Consider the following 17,274-nt stretch of genomic DNA (forward strand, 5'->3'; position numbering starts at 1 on the left):
TCAAATGTGTTTGCGGAGAAGGGCTGGGGTTCCATCTTTTGTTCTCAACTCAGCTTTGCGGCGGAGAGTCCTACCTTGCCGGCGCACGGAGGGACGGCGGCGGCTGGTGTGTGGGCTCTTTAGCCGCGCCGCGCGGGCCGGTGAGCGGTGGGGGCGAAGCGGGGAGGGCTCGCAGCCTGGCAGAAGACGTAGGGTGCGGCTCAACGGGCTGGAGGGGGAGGGGTGGGCTCTCTGCCCCTCCAATCGTCCCGGTAGTGCCGGAGATTTTTTTTGTTGACGACCCGGGAAACGAGAGGTAGGTGTGGACTTGGCTAGAGAGAGGGCCTGGCAGGGCATCTGGGGGGACTCCCTCTCTTGTCTGGTGTTTTAGAACAGGGAGAGGAGATGGTGGCCGTGATTCTGACAGTTACCTTTGGAACCTGGCTTCAAGGGGTGATACCTAGCTGCCCGCTTTATCCCCCTTTTTCATTGTTACGCTCGAGGTCTGGGGCGCCATTGATATCAGTGACCCTTGGTTACTGGATTGATGGGTTTGAGAATCACGAAGATGAGATTGACAGGAAGAAAGACTGCGGACACTTTGTGGACTAAACATCAACACCATGCAGATGAACAAGTGCTCAGTACTGAACTAATACAGTAGATTCTTGGTATTAGAATGATTAAGGTAGCACATCATGTTTCTGCCAGATATGCACAAGAACAAGCTGCTGATATCCCATTTATCAATAAAGGGCAGTGATGTTGTATGTATCATGCTTTGAAAGCACTTGCAATGTGCAGGTTTACTGACATAAAGCAGATGAATAAAGGAATGGTTATTCTCACTACCAAAAGGATTTTTTTATGCCTATATGTCACTACCAGAATCCAAGCAAACATACCGTCACATTTTTTAAAACGACTGAATTTGCAGATGGCCCAGAGAAAATAATTCTGGAGAAAGAGTGAAAGGAAGGCAGAGAAGAAAAATGGAAAGTTTGAAAGGGGGCAGCATCTTCTGTGTTGTGCAATGGTTTCATTGACGTTCTGGTGGAAAGGAGAGGTGGACTTACCTGTTGGAATCCTTGCTGGGCAGATTACAGAGACATGCTGTTGTTTTTGTGCACATAGCTTCACAAATACCACTCTGATAATATCTGTGTTGAGATATTCATATAATTAATGCTTTAGTCTCCTGGGTTCTAAAAGGCTAGTTGCAACATTTTTTTCTTTAATGCTAGTAAAAATAAGAATTTTGAATAGTTCGATTTTTTTTTTCCTTAGAAATGGAGGCTGAGGATTTAAGTGGCAGAGAATTGACAATTGATTCCATAATGAACAAAGTGAGAGATATTAAAAATAAATTTAAAAACGAAGACCTTACTGATGAGCTAAGCTTGAATAAAGTCTCTGCTGATACTACCGGTGAGTTCCCTTGTTTTGAATACCTCTGAGGTAAAGGAAGGAAATGTTAACCACTGGGTGTTCACATGGTGTACTTTTCTCAGTAATTGATGCTTACCAATTAGAGCACAAACATTTTATGTTTTAACCCTTTTGTGTGGAAATATTCCCACAATTTTCCACTTTCTTAAAAAAGGACACTTAACATCATTTATTACAGTGTGCTCAGAGGTAATTTTCGTAACTCTTCCATTATTGGCAGCTGTCATTTCCGCTGATATGCCTGCCATCAGTAGGTATGCCATTTTTTTCCATTCCTTTTTTTGCTGCAAACTGAGAAAACCTCACCAATCTCAATAAAATGAAGTACAGATTTAAGGTTAAACACTCAGTATTTGATTTGAAGAATCTTCCTCTTACTCTCCTGGCCTTTCTTTCCTATTCTCCCATGCTCACTGTTCCAGCCACAGCAGCTCCCTTGCTATGCCTCCTGTGTGCTGGACCAGCTCCTATCCCAGTGCCTTTGTTCTTGCTCTCTGCCTGGAACACCGCTCCCCAGCTATCTGCCCACTCTTACCTCCTTCAAGTCTTTGTTCAAATGTCATCTTATCGAGGGCTTTCCTAACCCAGCTATTTAAAATAGCAACCTGTGGGGTTGGGTGTGTGTCCCCTATTTCCCTGTATTGTTTTTCTCTATAGCACTAATCACCTTATATCTCATTTACTCATGTGTTTATTGTCTCTCTCCTCCACTAGAAAGTGAGCTCTCTGAGGGTGTGGCTTTTATCTGTTGTGTTCTGTCTGCAGAACTAAGAATGGTGCCTAACGAGTAGTAGGTGCTTAAATGTTTATTGAATGATGAATGAGTGAAAGTGCCCAAAGTTTAATGCCCTAGTTTTATGAAAAGTATTAGAAGCCGAATTCTTTACTATATTTTAGATTGTTGAGGTTTTTTGAAAAGTGACCTTTGATAAGTTTGTTGTATCTGTACTAACCATTAAATGGATGAGGGATTGAAAGCAAATGGAAGAACCTATAACTAGTCATGATGACAGGTCATATTCACTTGAAACAACTTAGAAACTGATCATTTTGGTGTTAAGCAAATTCTTAATATGGTGATATTCTATCACCACACTTTGTGTATTTAAACAGTGGTAACAAAGCTTGTACGCCAAGGTAGATAAGTCCTTATTTAAAATCTTTAGCTTGCTCAAAACTGTGAATACTTAACATATATTGATAATTGGGATGTGAGACATGATACTGAGGAAGATTAAAACCATGGTTTCTAGATGAGAAGAATTTAGTATCTACTATGCTACATTGTAATGTAGGTTTGACATCGAATGAATACTAACACATTAAGACAGGATGCTTTAAGGTTTTAATAGAGGGAGAATGGGGTATGAGAAATACATCTGCAAAGACCGTTTTTTAGACACCTTGAAGGCTAACTTGTTAGGAAGGCGATGGGAGGTAAAACTGAAAATGAAGTTAAGATCAGACCAGATTAAATTTAAGGGTAAAAACAAAGTTATGAATCTGTTTTTTTTTTTTTTAGTAAAAAGCAGAAACAGTAATTTTGTTTGTAAAAGCAAATATTTAACCCTTGTTGAAGGTAACTGAAACTAATAGAAAGAATGATAATTTCTCTGAGAAATCTAAATTTAATAATGTTTAATAATGACTAAAATATCCTGAACAGGACAACTAGTAACACTAAAGAAGGTTAAAAATAAATTAACAACATGAAAATTTTGGAGAAATGTGGGTAAGTTGGAGGGAGAAGAAAATGACCATACCAGTTGCTTATCTTTTGTAAACTGGTTTTTTTTTTTATCGGTTTAAAACTAAGTTTGAGGAATATGGATATAATGTTGGATCAATAAGGTTGTAAAGGTTATGTTAGGACTAGGGCAGTAAGTTTCTAAATTTTTAATGAGTAAGCATGAAGAATTTTCCAAGAAAGTTGGTACTGGTGGTGGTGAGAGAGGCTTAGGTTTTCTTTGCATCGTTAGGATGCTAAGATAGAATTATGCTGCTGCAGCATACAATATTCTTAGACTGCATATGGTTTTCTAAAGCTCCTCATAAACATTTATTTCCAATTTTTTTCTTTCAAAATATTTAGCTTTTTGTAGTACAATATACCATCATAAAAATATATATATACAGTAAATAAGTTTGCTTATATTTACATGAGTTGTTAAAGTTTTAAAAAAGTATTTTAGGGAGTTTGTGTATGTTCATACTGAGAGTATCAGTGATTAACTGTAATTTGAAAGAAAGGTACAATTTGGCATTTGTTTTATGTCTTTCCTCTGTTGTGGTATATTTTGTCCCCTATTCAGATAACTCGGGAACTGTTAACCAAATTATGATGATGGCAAACAACCCAGAGGACTGGTTGAATTTGTTGCTCAAACTAGAGAAAAACAGTGTCCCTTTAAATGATGCCCTTTTAAATAAATTGATTGGTCGTTACAATCAAGCAATTGAAGCACTTCCTCCAGATAAATATGGCCAAAATGAGAGTTTTGCTAGAATTCAAGTGAGATTTGCTGAATTAAAAGCGTAAGTATTACCATTTTAACTGCATTTAGCTAACTACATTACATAACACATAACTACATCACCAAAAGGTAGAATGAAAACATGATGTCAGAATTACTTGTAAGAAATTTAATATTTTTTGATGAAATCCTTTTGTTTATAATTAACAAGTGAGTAATGTAAACTTTCTTTACTATGTACATATTTCCACAAAAGTTACATACTCTAGACTCTGCCTAAAAAGGTTTTAAAAATTAACATTTAAATTTACATACAGAAAAAAGAACAATATCCTGTGTCTTTTGGAAAATAGAATGAGGAGTTATCAAACTTAGGCAAATGTGTCCTTTTTCTTAAAACTTGACTCTGAAATCTTTATTTCAGTATTCAAGAGCCAGATGACGCACGCGACTACTTTCAGATGGCCAGAGCAAACTGCAAGAAATTTGCTTTCGTGCATATATCTTTTGCACAATTTGAACTATCACAAGGTAATCTGAAAATGTCAAGTCCGAATTTTAAGTAGAAGATAACTTCCTACCGTAACTTACATTTGAATGTTAAATCATGTGTATGAAATAGAAGTATGAGGCGAAACGTCAGATGAGAATATGGGGGAAGAATGCTACCTAAGTGTAAATGTGGAGAATATTTGTCATACGGGCCCTTCCACTTGTGAGGAGTAACCCAGGAAAATAAGCATGAACATCACGTGTGTGCTATTAGATTCAGGAAACATCTAAAGGAAAGTGGCTTCTTTACTGGGTATTTCTGGGATGAGGATATAAGATATTTAAACCAGAGCTTAGATAAGTTTTTCACGTCATAGCACCAAAATATGTATCAGAATATAATTGTAGCATTAATTGGTAGTTCAATTAAAAAAAAGTAAACTGCTGTAGAAGCTTTTATTTCTTGCTCACTTGGTTCTACCTAGTCTGGACATTTTAGATAGAACGAGGGCAGTCTCTTCCTCAGACATTTTTGGCCTGGCCATTAGCCTTTACTCTTTTCATTTTCTGGGGCCTTTGGATCTATCCTGTTGGCCCTCTGGCCACGTTTTCCTGTTTTTCCATTTGCCTTGTTGCTGCTCCAACCCTGATCCCATTTCCCACCAGTAATACACATATTATCTCCATTTTTTTTTTTTTTTGGCTCAGCCAGAATCCTCATAGTCATGTCCAAAGCAGGGCTAACTCCTTGGAGAGTCTTCACCAGGACCGAGGTTGGAGAAAAGCACTGTATAAACTCAGATCCTGAACTTCTCCTTATTCAGATGATTTCTGAGTCCTAGTTATCTGAATCATCTTCTCTGATCTATCCTGTGCACTCTCAGGTGACTTAAAAAAAAAACATCCCTTTCCTGCCTAGGAGAATTGACTCGTTGCTTGTTAGAGTTTGGCCAGGCCTTTAAGATCATCTATCTCTCCTTCATGCTACTTTTTAAAATTTTTGAGGTGTTACGGCCTATCAACAGCAACTATAAACTTATATCTTTAGAATACAAATTTTGAAAATCTCAAATTATATTATCTGTAAATAAGAAATAAACCTCATTGGTCCCACTGGGATGTAGTAGTAACCTCAAGGTCCAAATTGTGATTATTTTGAACAAGGTTGATGAATAGGCTTTCAGGAAAAGTGCAAAATCCCCGAAGTCCTATGTGCTTTTGGTGTGTATGTGTATTTTTGTAGGGGTGGAGGACATTCCATAGTTTTTATCAGATTCTCAAAGGAGTCTATGACCTTAGTAAGCTCCCTAATTACTAGTTCCTGTCTAAGCCTTTCTTTCTTCTTTTGCTATCCTGAAATGCTCAATACATGAAATATCAGTACTCTGAATAAATGTAGTCTTAGTCTCTATCAAATATGTTTATGTTCTTAAAATTTGTAAACTGTGAGAAGCTAGAGGCTGACTCTTAACCATTTTTATACCCAAGTGCCAAGTGCATAGTATAGCCCAGTGGCTCCCATAAATGCTAACACATTTCATAACATACATGATGTATACATTTAATATTTATAAATGAAATTCTAAACTAAATGTATTGGGTAAGTTTGCAGTTGAAAGAAAATTTGTTTGGTAATTTATCTGTAGTCAAAAGGTGATTTTGGTAGTTTCTCAGTTATTTTGCATTTGGGGGGTGGTGTAGCTAAGTCTGGTAGCTAAAGATTAATCTTTATTGTTAACATTTTTTCACATGAATCCTTTTGATGTCAAAAGATGTCAACCTTAATGACTAAATGTTATCATAAATGATAATTATTATGCTGCATTGTAACAGATTGATGCTCTTGAGACTGTTGCAACACCTAAGGCTTAGTTTTCCCTTTTACTAAATTCTCTCAAGTTTCTGTTTGAGTTGACCTTTGCTGCCCCCATTTTGTAACTGCTTTGCTAACATTTCTTTTACTTGTGAAAATGGATCGTGGCAATAAACCAATACATAATTACATCAGTTACATCTTACACAAGTAAACTGTTTGACATGACTTGTTATCAGAAGTGAGAAATTGCTTATTTCCTTATGAATAACGTGCGTGAGCCTTGGAGTAAACATTTTTGCCTAAGACTTTTAAATTTTTTTCCTAGGTCCTGATGAATACACCTCTGGGGAGTGAAGGTTGCTGCATTAAAATGACGATTATTTTTTACTTTGTTAGGTAATTTCAAAAAAAGCAAGCAACTTCTTCATAAAGCTATGGAATGTGGAGCAGTACCACTAGAAATGCTGGAAATTGCCATTCGGAATTTAAACCTTCAAAAAAAGCAGCTGCTTTCAGAGGAAGAAAAGAAGAGTTTATCAGGTAAATATGTTAGTGCGTGCTAATACTTTTCTGTGGTGTTTTGTCCTGCAAAAAAGGATTCAGGATAATATTTTATAGAAAAATATCATTTATTTAGAATGATCAAAATCTAAGATTAAGTTTTAGATGTAAAGGAGGTTAAGACTTTTAGAAGTAACAAAGTCATTACTTTCTTGTTGGAATTTTTTTTTCCCTAATCAAACTCTAATTGGTAACACATTAAAAACAGCTTGATCTAAAACAATAAGGTCCCACTGTTAGTTAGAGAATTATCTTCATAACATCTTCATGTCTGCATATCTTATTTGGGGACAAATATTTACTATGAATTGACTTTTAGAACATTCTTATTTATGAGATTACTTTTTTGTGTATTTCTTATGTCTTTATAAATTTAATTAAAATTTCAAATGTTTACAGCATCTACAGTATCAAATGTGCAAGAACCATTCCCCAGTACAATTGGACATTTACCAAATAGGAACATCAGTTGTGATTCCAGAGCACAGACTAAAGCCAGGTTTTTGTATGGGTAAGGAAACTGAATCCATTTTTTAAATGCTTGTCCTACATTTATATTATTTATACATCTGCGTATATATTTTCATGTTACAATAACAATGTTTAACAGTTGATGAAAATGCATGTGTCAATATTATTCTTTTAAAGATCGGGAGTATTTTCTTTCTGTTTAGAGAGAACATACCCCCTCAAGATGCAGAGATAGGCCATCGAAATCCATTGAAACAAACAAACAAAGCTAAGCGAGTAAGTTATTTTTAACTCTGATTAAAATGGTAGTGGTGAGGTCTATACCTATTTCCTAGTTAGTTACTTAATCTTTCGAAACATTTTTAGTCCTGCCCATTCGGAAGAGTCCCAGTTAACCTTCTAAGTAGCCCGGATTACCATGAGAAGACAGATGCTTCAGTTGCACCCCCTTTTACTAAAAGGTATGTTTGAGTTTTAATTTTTTAATTTGGTTTCAAAACTTGAAGATTGATGGCAGAATGATCTTAAAGTCTTTTACTATGTAAAAGTAATTATGATTACATTTTTATTTAGTACAAGGAATGAGTGGGAGATATGACTTTATTTTGCTTTTGCACTCATTAAAAATATTCATTAAAGGAACTATTAAAAAATTAGGAAACACAGAGGAAAAAAGATTAAGTCAACATGAAGCTTAAAAGACTATGCAGACAGCCCTGGGGTAAAAACTCCTGATGTCTGAACATTTCTCCCTTATGGTAGCCTCTCTGGTAAGACTCTCTTTAGTGGGTATGGAAGTCTCCATAGGGGTGAACGGAGGTCTGGGAACAATTTCTTTTGCAGCTAGTTCAAGGAAAGGGGCAGCTATCAGTGGGAGAGATGATTAATTCACTCACTTGCTTCTTTTTTTTTTACATGTGCACCTCACTTTACAGTCAGCATAGCCCTTATTCTTTTTTTTTTTGTTTTTTTTAAAAATTTATTTATTTTGGCTGCACTGGGTCTTCATTGCAGCATGCAGACTTCTGTAGTTGCAGCGCATGGGCTCAGTAATTGTGGCGTGCAGGCTTAGTTACTTAGTATGTGGGATCTTAGTTCCCTGACCAGGGATTGAACCCCTGCATTGGGAGGGAGTCTTAACCGCTGACCCACCAGGGAAGTCCCCACTCATTTGCTTCTGAGCCTAGGGCTTCAAGAAGTGGGGCAGGGTAGGTAGAGATGAAGTATTGTTCACCACATCCAACGTGTTCTCCTTCCTTCAACTTGAAAACTGAGAATCTCGTATTCCAGCTTAGCTAAGGGACCTCATTTTTCTGCTCTATTTTTAACTATAACCACTATTCATTACATTATTTCTAATGGAAAAGGCTCCTTGGATTCTAGAAAATCATTTTGCAAGTAAACTTTAGAAATATAACCGTTTGTTTTCAGCTGGTGTCTTCTATACTTAAATTCTTATTATACTTAGGGCTTGACTGAACATTGAAATTAAAGAGCATTTTGGATGTCAAGGTTAAGCTCCAAAATCTTATGATTTGACTATTTTCTTGTCATCTCCATTTCAAGTGCTAGCTTAGGAAAAAAGGAGACTTTCTCCCATTCAAAAAAATAAGAACAAAAACAAACCAGCCATTTTCTTGGTGCTTGTTTTGATAGATTGTGAGCTAGGCAGTCTCCCATAAGAGAGCCTACACCCTAGCTCTTATCCTTAAGCTATTTGCAACCTGAAGTGTAGTTTGATCTACGTACTGCTGTTCCCTTATCCTTTCCCACATTCATACCTTGACTCCAGCTGTTACTTATTACGTAACAGGGTAGGCAATCACCTACTTACTACTCATCTCTCTCACTTTTATCACTGCCCAGCACTTTAGTCACGTTTATACTGGAATCTTGTTACTTTTAAAAATATCTTTCCAGGGGGCTTCCCTGATGGCGCAGTGGTTAAGAATCCTCCTGCCAATGCAGGGGACACGGGTTCGAGCCCTGGTCTGGGAAGATCCCACATGCCGCGGAGCAACTAAGCCCGTGTGCCACAACTGCTGAGCCCGTGTGCCACAACTACTGAAGCCTGCATGCCTAGAGCCCGTGCTCCGCAACAAAGAGAAGCTACCGCAATGAGAAGCCCACGCACCACAACGAAGAGTAGTCCCCGCTCGCCGCAACTAGAGAAAGCCTGCACGCAGCAACGAAGACCCAACGCAGCCAAAAATAAATACATACATACATACATACATTTATTTAAAAAAATCTTTCCAAGTGATTTTTCCAATTAAAAGGTGTACATATTGTTAAAAAGCCAACTTTAAAATTGAAAAAATAATACGTTGAAATGATTGATTTCCGGTTAAACATTACAATTGTTTTGTTTCATGGGTAACAGACAGATCTCTGGATCAGAATGCCGAGATACAGTCGTTTCTGCATCTAAATCAAGTGGAAATGATTCCAGTGACTTGAGACATTTAACGGTATGTCCATTTTTAAATCTTTCCATGAAGCAAGGGTTCCTGACCCAGGGTCCATGGAGCTTTTTCCGGGAAAGGAGTCCATGATTTCTGTATCTCCAGCAGTGTTCCTGAAGCCCCAAGAGATGTCGGACCACTGATGGGAAGTGGCACATAAGTCCTAAACTGTTTCTCCTCAGCTGAGGTGGTAGGGCAATGATCAGTGATCTCCTGGGGTAACTCTGAAGTAGCAATTATTATATAGTGTTTTAGCAGGTTAGTTGGCCTGGATTTGGGAATAGCGGGGCGAGCCATGCCCCCCAGCTTTTGTTTCTTGGTGTGTTTAATCATATGATCTGGCAGGGCATCTTAGACAAAAATGAGGGAGTGGCTTTGTGATGGGGCCGAGGTGAGGGCTTAGATAATCCTGGCGTCCTGATATGGCAGATGTGTGAACTTCAAAGACAGGAAACAGCTTTAATCCCTGGTGCACTGATTTTTAGGGGTATACTATTCTTACTGTAGTTGAGTTAAACCCCTAGCATCACAATGTAGGTCTTTTTGATTTTCGATTCCTTGTAATTCGTCTCTCTCTTTCATGGTCTTTGCTTTTAAATTATGAGTTTAACTAGTTTACAGCTATCTTAGAGAATAGTGCATAGTTGTGTCAAAAGTTTATTTTCTGGATTTAGAATAATATTGTCTTAGACTTATACAAATCTTAATTTTGACCAGTGCTGTTATTTTTGGTGATAAAATATGATCACAGTAACAAAATAATGAAGTGTGTTTTATGTTAGATTCAAATTTTCTAACCTCTCTTTTTAAGTGACTGTAGTTTATCATTTGATTAATATGTCTATTGAAAGTAAATTGGCCAGTTTTATGGTTATGGCCATTCCCATTGCTCTAGTCAGTAATTCAAGAAGTTATCTTTGCTGGCAGTTTGTGAGTCCACATGTAAGTATAATAGATAATTCTCCTAGCAGTCTTTTCATATAGTGAGACTTTAGTATATTGAACACTAAGACAGATTAGTACTACTTCTGTTGATGAGACTTTATTTTATATAAAATCAAATCAAATCTTATTCTTTTTATGTAGTCTGTTAAAAATATTCGTTCCAAGGAACCTCTGATGTCAGATGAGAAGAGTTCTGAACTTATTACTGATTCAGTAACCCTGAAGAATAAAAGTGAATCAAGTCTTCTAACAAAATTAGAAGGTAAGAGTGACAAAAAAGACTACTTCTTTAATTAAGAGAATCACTTTGTACTTGTGAAAGTTGACCAGCCACCTAACAATTGCCATGTAAGTCTATGACTCTGTCCCTTTATCTTGTATTTCAGTTAAATTTTATAGATTATATGAAAAGTATTAAATTCTGTAGCAAAGAAAGTTTATTTGCCTATAAGGTGCATTAAAGGAAGATTGGAGGGAAAATACAGCGGCACTGAGTTATTTTTCTCAGTTGGCTTGACAAATACTTTCTGGAAAGGACACAGAAGCTGTATTTATATGATAATTCTCCCTTTCCTCTTTTGTCAAACATTTGCTTTTCCAATATATGAGTACTATGGTGAATATTCTAAGGATATATACATGAATGAGACAGGGTCCCAAGGAGATTGCCAACCAGTGTGGGAGATCTGCTGATAAATATAATGCTGGGTAGAATATAGAGTACCATGAGAACCACATCAATAAAATGCTATGAGGATTCAGTGGAAGGAGAAATCTGAGGAACTAATTTGGTTTAGGGGAAATAAGGAAATAGTTTGTGGAGGAGAAGAAACGTGAAGAATTGTTTGCATTTAAATAGGAAGAAATAGCAGTGATAGAGTATTTCAGATGGAGGGAATAACGTAAGCAAAAGAATAAAATATTCTAGGAACAAAGATGGTCAATTACGCTGAAAACTGTAACACAGGTAGTATAGAAGTGGGAGATAAGACTAGTTAGACTTAGAGTGTCAGGCTTCAATTTTTTAGTTTTTTAGATGTCAGAGTACCATCAGAGATTTTTGAATGGGATCACGAATCGGATGATCATTGTCCTAACAAAGGTTGCCAGATTGGGTGTAATTTTTTCTTTTAATTGGACTGAAGAGGAACGTGGGACTTTTCTGGTTTTAGCCCGGAAAGTCCCATGTCACAGGAAAGCCCTCAGTCCCTGCAAACTGGGATGTCATGATTTTGATTGGGAACATCAGTGTTTTTTCCAGGATCCCCCTCGGCTGCCCAAATCCTCGGTTGCTCAAGTCCCTTATCTAAAATGATGTAGTATAGTCAGCCCTGTGGAACCTGCGGGTACGGAGGGCCAACTATAGATTCCTCTTCCTAGCAATTGGGGGAAACTCATATTTTATATTTTCATGGCACCTATTACAAACTGGTATGATTGAAAAATCATCTTTACCAAAAATTCTTGTTTATGGTACTGATGTGGCACCTAATTTAATGCTCTCATTTCTTTCACACACGTTTCCATCGAGTGCATTCAGAGCGGGGTTGTCGGGTCACAGGATGTTGCATGTATTCAGCTCGTCGATAGTGCCGAACGGTTTTCCAAAGTGTCGTGTTTGACCAGCACTTACGTTGCTCTTGCTCCGTATTCTTCCCAGTAGTTTTTATTGTTGGTCTTTAATGTTAAACATTCTGATTCTGCTAAGTGATATCTCACTGTGGTTTTAATTCGCATTTCCCTGGTGTCTAACGCTGCTGAAGGCCTTTTTGTGTCTATTGGCCATAGGGGTATCCTCTCGTGAAGTACTTGTTCAAGCCTCACCAGTTTTTCCATTGGGTTTCCTTTCTTTCTCGCATGGATTTTAGGAGACATTAATATGGTCTAGATACAGCTCCTTTGTTGGGTATATATTTTACAGGTAACTTCTCCTATTATGTGGCGAAGACTTGATGAAATTCTTAATTATCATGCATTTTAATTTATCAATCTTTTCCTTTGTGGTGAGTGTTTTCTGTGCCTTTAAACAAATCTTTTCCTCCTCCAAGATCATAAAGATATTTCCATATATTTAATTTAATTTATTTTTTTATAAATTTATTTATTTATTTTTGGCTGTGTTGGGTCTTCATTGCTGCGGGCAGGCTTTCTCTAGTTGCGGCGAGCGGGGGCTACTCTCTGTTGCGGTGCGCGGGCTTCTCATTGCGGTGGCTTCTCTTGTTGCAGAGCTTGGGCTCTAGGTGTGCGGGCTTTAGTATTGTGGCGCACGGGCTCCATAGTTGTGGCTCGTGGGCTCTAGAGCACAGGCTCAGTAGTTGTGGCGCACGGGCTTAGTTGCTCTGTGGCATGTGGGATCTTCCTGGACCAGGGCTCGAACCCGTGTCCCCTGCGTTGGCAGGCGGATTCCTAACCACCGAGCCACCAGGGAAGAAGCCCTTTCCATATATTGCAGAAGACATCATTTTACGTTTCACATTTAGAGTTAGATTCTACTTGAATTTAATATTTGTGTAGAGTTAAGATCAAGTGTCAGGATTCATTTTTTTCTCCCCATGTGGATATCCAGTAGATCCAGCAGCATTTATTGAAAAGACCCTTTTTCCCCTCAGTGATTTGTTATAAATTAGATGAGTCTGTGTTTGATGTCTGGTTTTGGATTCTTCTCTGTTCCATAGTCCTTCGTGTCTTTGTGCTGATACTGACGTAATTACTGCAGTAAGCCTTCATATCTGTCAGTGTAAATCTTCCACCTTTGTTCTTTGTCAAAGCTATTTTAGTTATTCTAAGCCTTTTGGATTTCCATATAAATATTAGAATCTGTCAGATTTCCATTTTTTTTCTTTAATGGGATTTTGATTGAGATCTAGTGGGACAAGTTGACATCTTAACAGATAAATTTTCTACTCCACTAACCTGGCATATCCCGTCATTCATTTAAGTAATCTTTAAAACATTATTGAAGAAATACTTTTCTGTGTAGAGATTTTGCTTATCTTTTGCTAGAGATGTACTTAGAGATCTGATTTTTTTTTTTTGATATGATAGTGAATGGGATCTTTTTTTAAAAAAATACTTATCCTCTACTTCTTTGTTGCTGGTATGTAAAAATACAACTGATTTTTAGCTATTGATCATATTTACAGTGACATTGCTAAAGTCACTGAATAATTCTAATATTTTCCTATAAATTCTTTCATGTTGTTTGAAAATAATATAACATTTTTTGCCTTCCAGTCCTTTAACTTTCATTTCTTTTCTTTGCTGTATTGCACTTATAACCTCTAGCATAATGGTGAATAGAAGGAATGATAGGTGGCGTTTTTGTTCACTCCTTATTTTAGAGAGCCACTTTCATTATTTTACCCTCGCGTGATAATTGCCTTAGAGTCTTACAGCTATTCTTTATCAAATATCAAAACAGAGTGAGTTTTGCTGTATACCTAGACTAAAAGTTTTTTTTGTGACTGGGTATTGAATTTTATGAAATGCCTTTTCTGCATTTTTGGAGTTGACCACAGACTTTTCTCCTCTATTATTATGGCAAATTGAATTAACTTTCAAGTGTTAAGCAACTTTGCATTTAGGAATAAACACAACTTGGTCATAATTTATTTTATCTTTTGTATATCAGTTGCAAATATTTTGTTTAGAATTTTTGCATCTGTTATGATAGGGACAGAATATTGACATTCATAAAATAGTCAATATTATTGTTGAGGCTCTTTTGTTCAGACGCTTAAAGTAAATTACAGGCTAGTTTAAGGTAAAATTTTTGTTAAAAAGCTAGAGGTCTATGAAAAGTAGTGAACTAGCTTCTTTTTATTAGTAAGACATACATGTTTTTAAATTTTTACTTATTTATTTCCTTGTTTTCTGGTAAAGACCAGAAGCATTTAAATTCAGAATGGTCTTTGGTAAAGCTCTAGGTAACAACCTAGGAAGATGGCTGTTGCAGCTTTGAAAAATTGACTTGCTAAAAGCAAATTGTCAGCAGCTGGCTTAAAGTTTTTAGTTTCTTTGTTTTTTTAAGAGCAAAATGCTAATACAGTTTTGTAACATGTTCTATCGTTTAGGTTTATTTTGTTATTATCAAATATTCTTGCCTTTTAATGACAACAACAACAAATACAATTTCAGAAACTAAAGAACATCAAGAACCAAAGGTTCCAGAAAGTAACCAGAAACCATGGCCATCTAAGAGAAAGTCAGAATGTGTAAACCAGAATCCTGCTGTATCTTCAAATCAGTGGCAGATTTCAGAGGTAATCTCAAAAGTTGATACAGAGGTAACTTTCCTTTTCAAGTGTAGCATTGCTATTGTTCATAATGTGATGATCACGTTAAATGTTTTCTTCTTTTATTAAATTCTTGTGTACCATATTTAGTGGAGCAGCTTGCTCAAGTGTGTGGTTTTTTGTTTTTTTGCTTTTAATTCACAAAACAATGATCAGTAATAAAGGTTTAGTTTAGTAAGAGTATATGTCAAGCTGAATTCTTTTCTGTTTTCAATAGTATTTTTGGATGCTGGTAGACTGGTGCAGGGGTCAGCAAACTACAGCCTAGGAGCCAAATCTAGTTCCCAGCCTGTCTGTAAACAACGTGTTTTCTTGAAACACAGCCGTACCCGTTTATTTACTTACTGTCTATGCTTGCTTTTGAACTGTAACAGCAGAGCTGAGTAACTGCAACAGAGACCACCTGGCCTGCAAAGCTGAAAATGTTTACTATCTTACCTTTTCCAGAAAACAATATGCAGATGGCTGAACCAGTGCAATGCTGTACCAAGCATTTGACAATTTCCTATTGTCGTCCTCATGGATAAAATAGAAAAATATAGACTAGATAATGTGAATTCATAACAGGTTGAACGATCATTCTCAGTGGCTTGGGTCCATTTCAGAAGCAAGGATCTCGTAGAGAGCCATACCTGTACGTAGTCCACGGCCATACTCTTGTCATTATTACTTTTCAGTTGTATTCTAACTCAGCAGTTCTCAAATATTTTGGGCTTGGTGCCTTCTTTTATACTCTTAATTATCGAGGTTCCTAAAGAGCTTTGGGGGAATTCCCTGCCAGTCCAGTGGTTAGGACTCCGTACTTTCAATGCCGCGGGCCCAGGTTCAATCCCTGGTCGGGGAACTAAGCTCCCACAAGTTGTGCGACATGGCCAAAAAGAGGGGAAAAAAAGAGCTTTGGTTTACGTAGGCTATGTTTATCTGTATTTGCTATATTAGAAAGTAAAACCAATACATTTTAAAAATATTTACTAATTTATTAAAAATAACAAGAATAAACTTTTTACATGTGAATGTAGATATACTTAAAAATAAGTATTTTGTTTTACTGAGGTATAATTGATATACAACATTATATTCGTTTTAGGTGTACAACATAATGATTCGATATTTGTATATTTGTATATACAGTTGACCCTTGTACAACATGGGTTTGAACTGTGTGGGTCCACTTATGCATGGAATTTTTTTCAATAAATATGTACTATAGTACTACATGATCTTTGGTTGGTTGATTCCAAGAACGTGGAACTGTGGATACATAGCGCCAACTGTAAATTTATATGTGGATTTTTGACTTCATGGGAGGTTGGTGCCCCTAATCTCCCAGTTGTTCAAGGATCAACTCTATTGCAAAATGATCACCACAATAAGTCTAGTTAATATTCATTACCATACATAGCTACAAATTTTTTTTCTTGTGATGAGAATTTTTAAGATCAACTCAGTTAGCAACTTTCAAATGTGCAATTCAGTATTATTAACTATTGTCACCACGTTGTGCATTACATCCCCATGATTTATTTATCTTGTAACTGGAAGTTTGTACCTTTTGATCCTCTTCACCCACCCCCGCCCCCAGCAAGCACCAAACTATCTGTGAGCTTGGTGTTTTGTTGTTATTGTTGTTGTTTTCCCCTCCAGATTTTACATATAAGTGATACTATGCAGTATTGGTCTTTCTCTAGCTATTTCACTCAGTATAATGCCCTCAGGGTCCATTGGTGTTGTCATAAATGGCAAGATTTCATACCTTTTTATGGCTGAATAATATTCCATTGTATATATGTACCGTATTTTCTTTATCCATTCGGCTATCAATGGATATTTATGTTGTTTCCATTTCTTGGCTATTGTAAATAATGCTGCTATGAACATGAGGGTACAGATATCTTTTCAAGTTAGTGTTTTCCTTTTCTTTGGATAAATACCCAGAAGTAGAATTGCTAGGTCATATGGTAGTTCTGTTTACATTTTCACCAACACTGCACAAGACTTCCATTTTCTCCACATCCTTGTCAACACTTCTTATTTCTTCTCTTTTTGATAATAGGCACTCCGACAGGTGTGAGGTGATAGCTCATTGTGATTTTGATTTGCATTTCCCTGATGATTAGTGATGTTGAGCATCTTTTCATATACCTGTTGACTATTTATTTGTATGTCTTCTATGGAAAAATATCTAATCAGCGCCACTGTCCATTTATAAGTTGGTTATTTGATTTTTGGTATTGAGTTGTAATGAGTTCCCTGTGTTTTGTTTTTTTTTGGCTGTGTTGGGTCTTTGTTGCTGTGCACAGGCTTTCTCTAGTTGCGGCGAGCGGGGG

The 17,274-nt window shown here is 36.8% G+C and overlaps 1 protein-coding gene across 1 annotated transcript in view; it reads left to right on the forward strand.

Annotated features, from left to right (window-relative positions):
• The first annotated feature begins 23 nt into the window (after window positions 1–23).
• TTK (TTK protein kinase) overlaps window positions 24–17,274 on the forward strand; it is a 39,833-nt gene continuing 22,582 nt past the window's right edge. Inside the window, exons 1-11 of the mRNA XM_061207348.1 lie at window positions 24–140; window positions 1,267–1,407; window positions 3,741–3,963; window positions 4,327–4,433; window positions 6,607–6,750; window positions 7,171–7,282; window positions 7,446–7,518; window positions 7,609–7,703; window positions 9,626–9,713; window positions 10,794–10,914; window positions 14,790–14,938. Coding sequence (XP_061063331.1) covers window positions 1,269–1,407; window positions 3,741–3,963; window positions 4,327–4,433; window positions 6,607–6,750; window positions 7,171–7,282; window positions 7,446–7,518; window positions 7,609–7,703; window positions 9,626–9,713; window positions 10,794–10,914; window positions 14,790–14,938 — 1,251 coding nt within the window. The 5' untranslated portion in view covers window positions 24–140; window positions 1,267–1,268. The remainder of the gene's footprint in view (window positions 141–1,266; window positions 1,408–3,740; window positions 3,964–4,326; window positions 4,434–6,606; window positions 6,751–7,170; window positions 7,283–7,445; window positions 7,519–7,608; window positions 7,704–9,625; window positions 9,714–10,793; window positions 10,915–14,789; window positions 14,939–17,274) is intronic.

This window comes from Eubalaena glacialis, chromosome 12 (assembly GCF_028564815.1).
Source record: "Eubalaena glacialis isolate mEubGla1 chromosome 12, mEubGla1.1.hap2.+ XY, whole genome shotgun sequence".
Classification (NCBI taxonomy): domain Eukaryota; kingdom Metazoa; phylum Chordata; class Mammalia; order Artiodactyla; family Balaenidae; genus Eubalaena; species Eubalaena glacialis.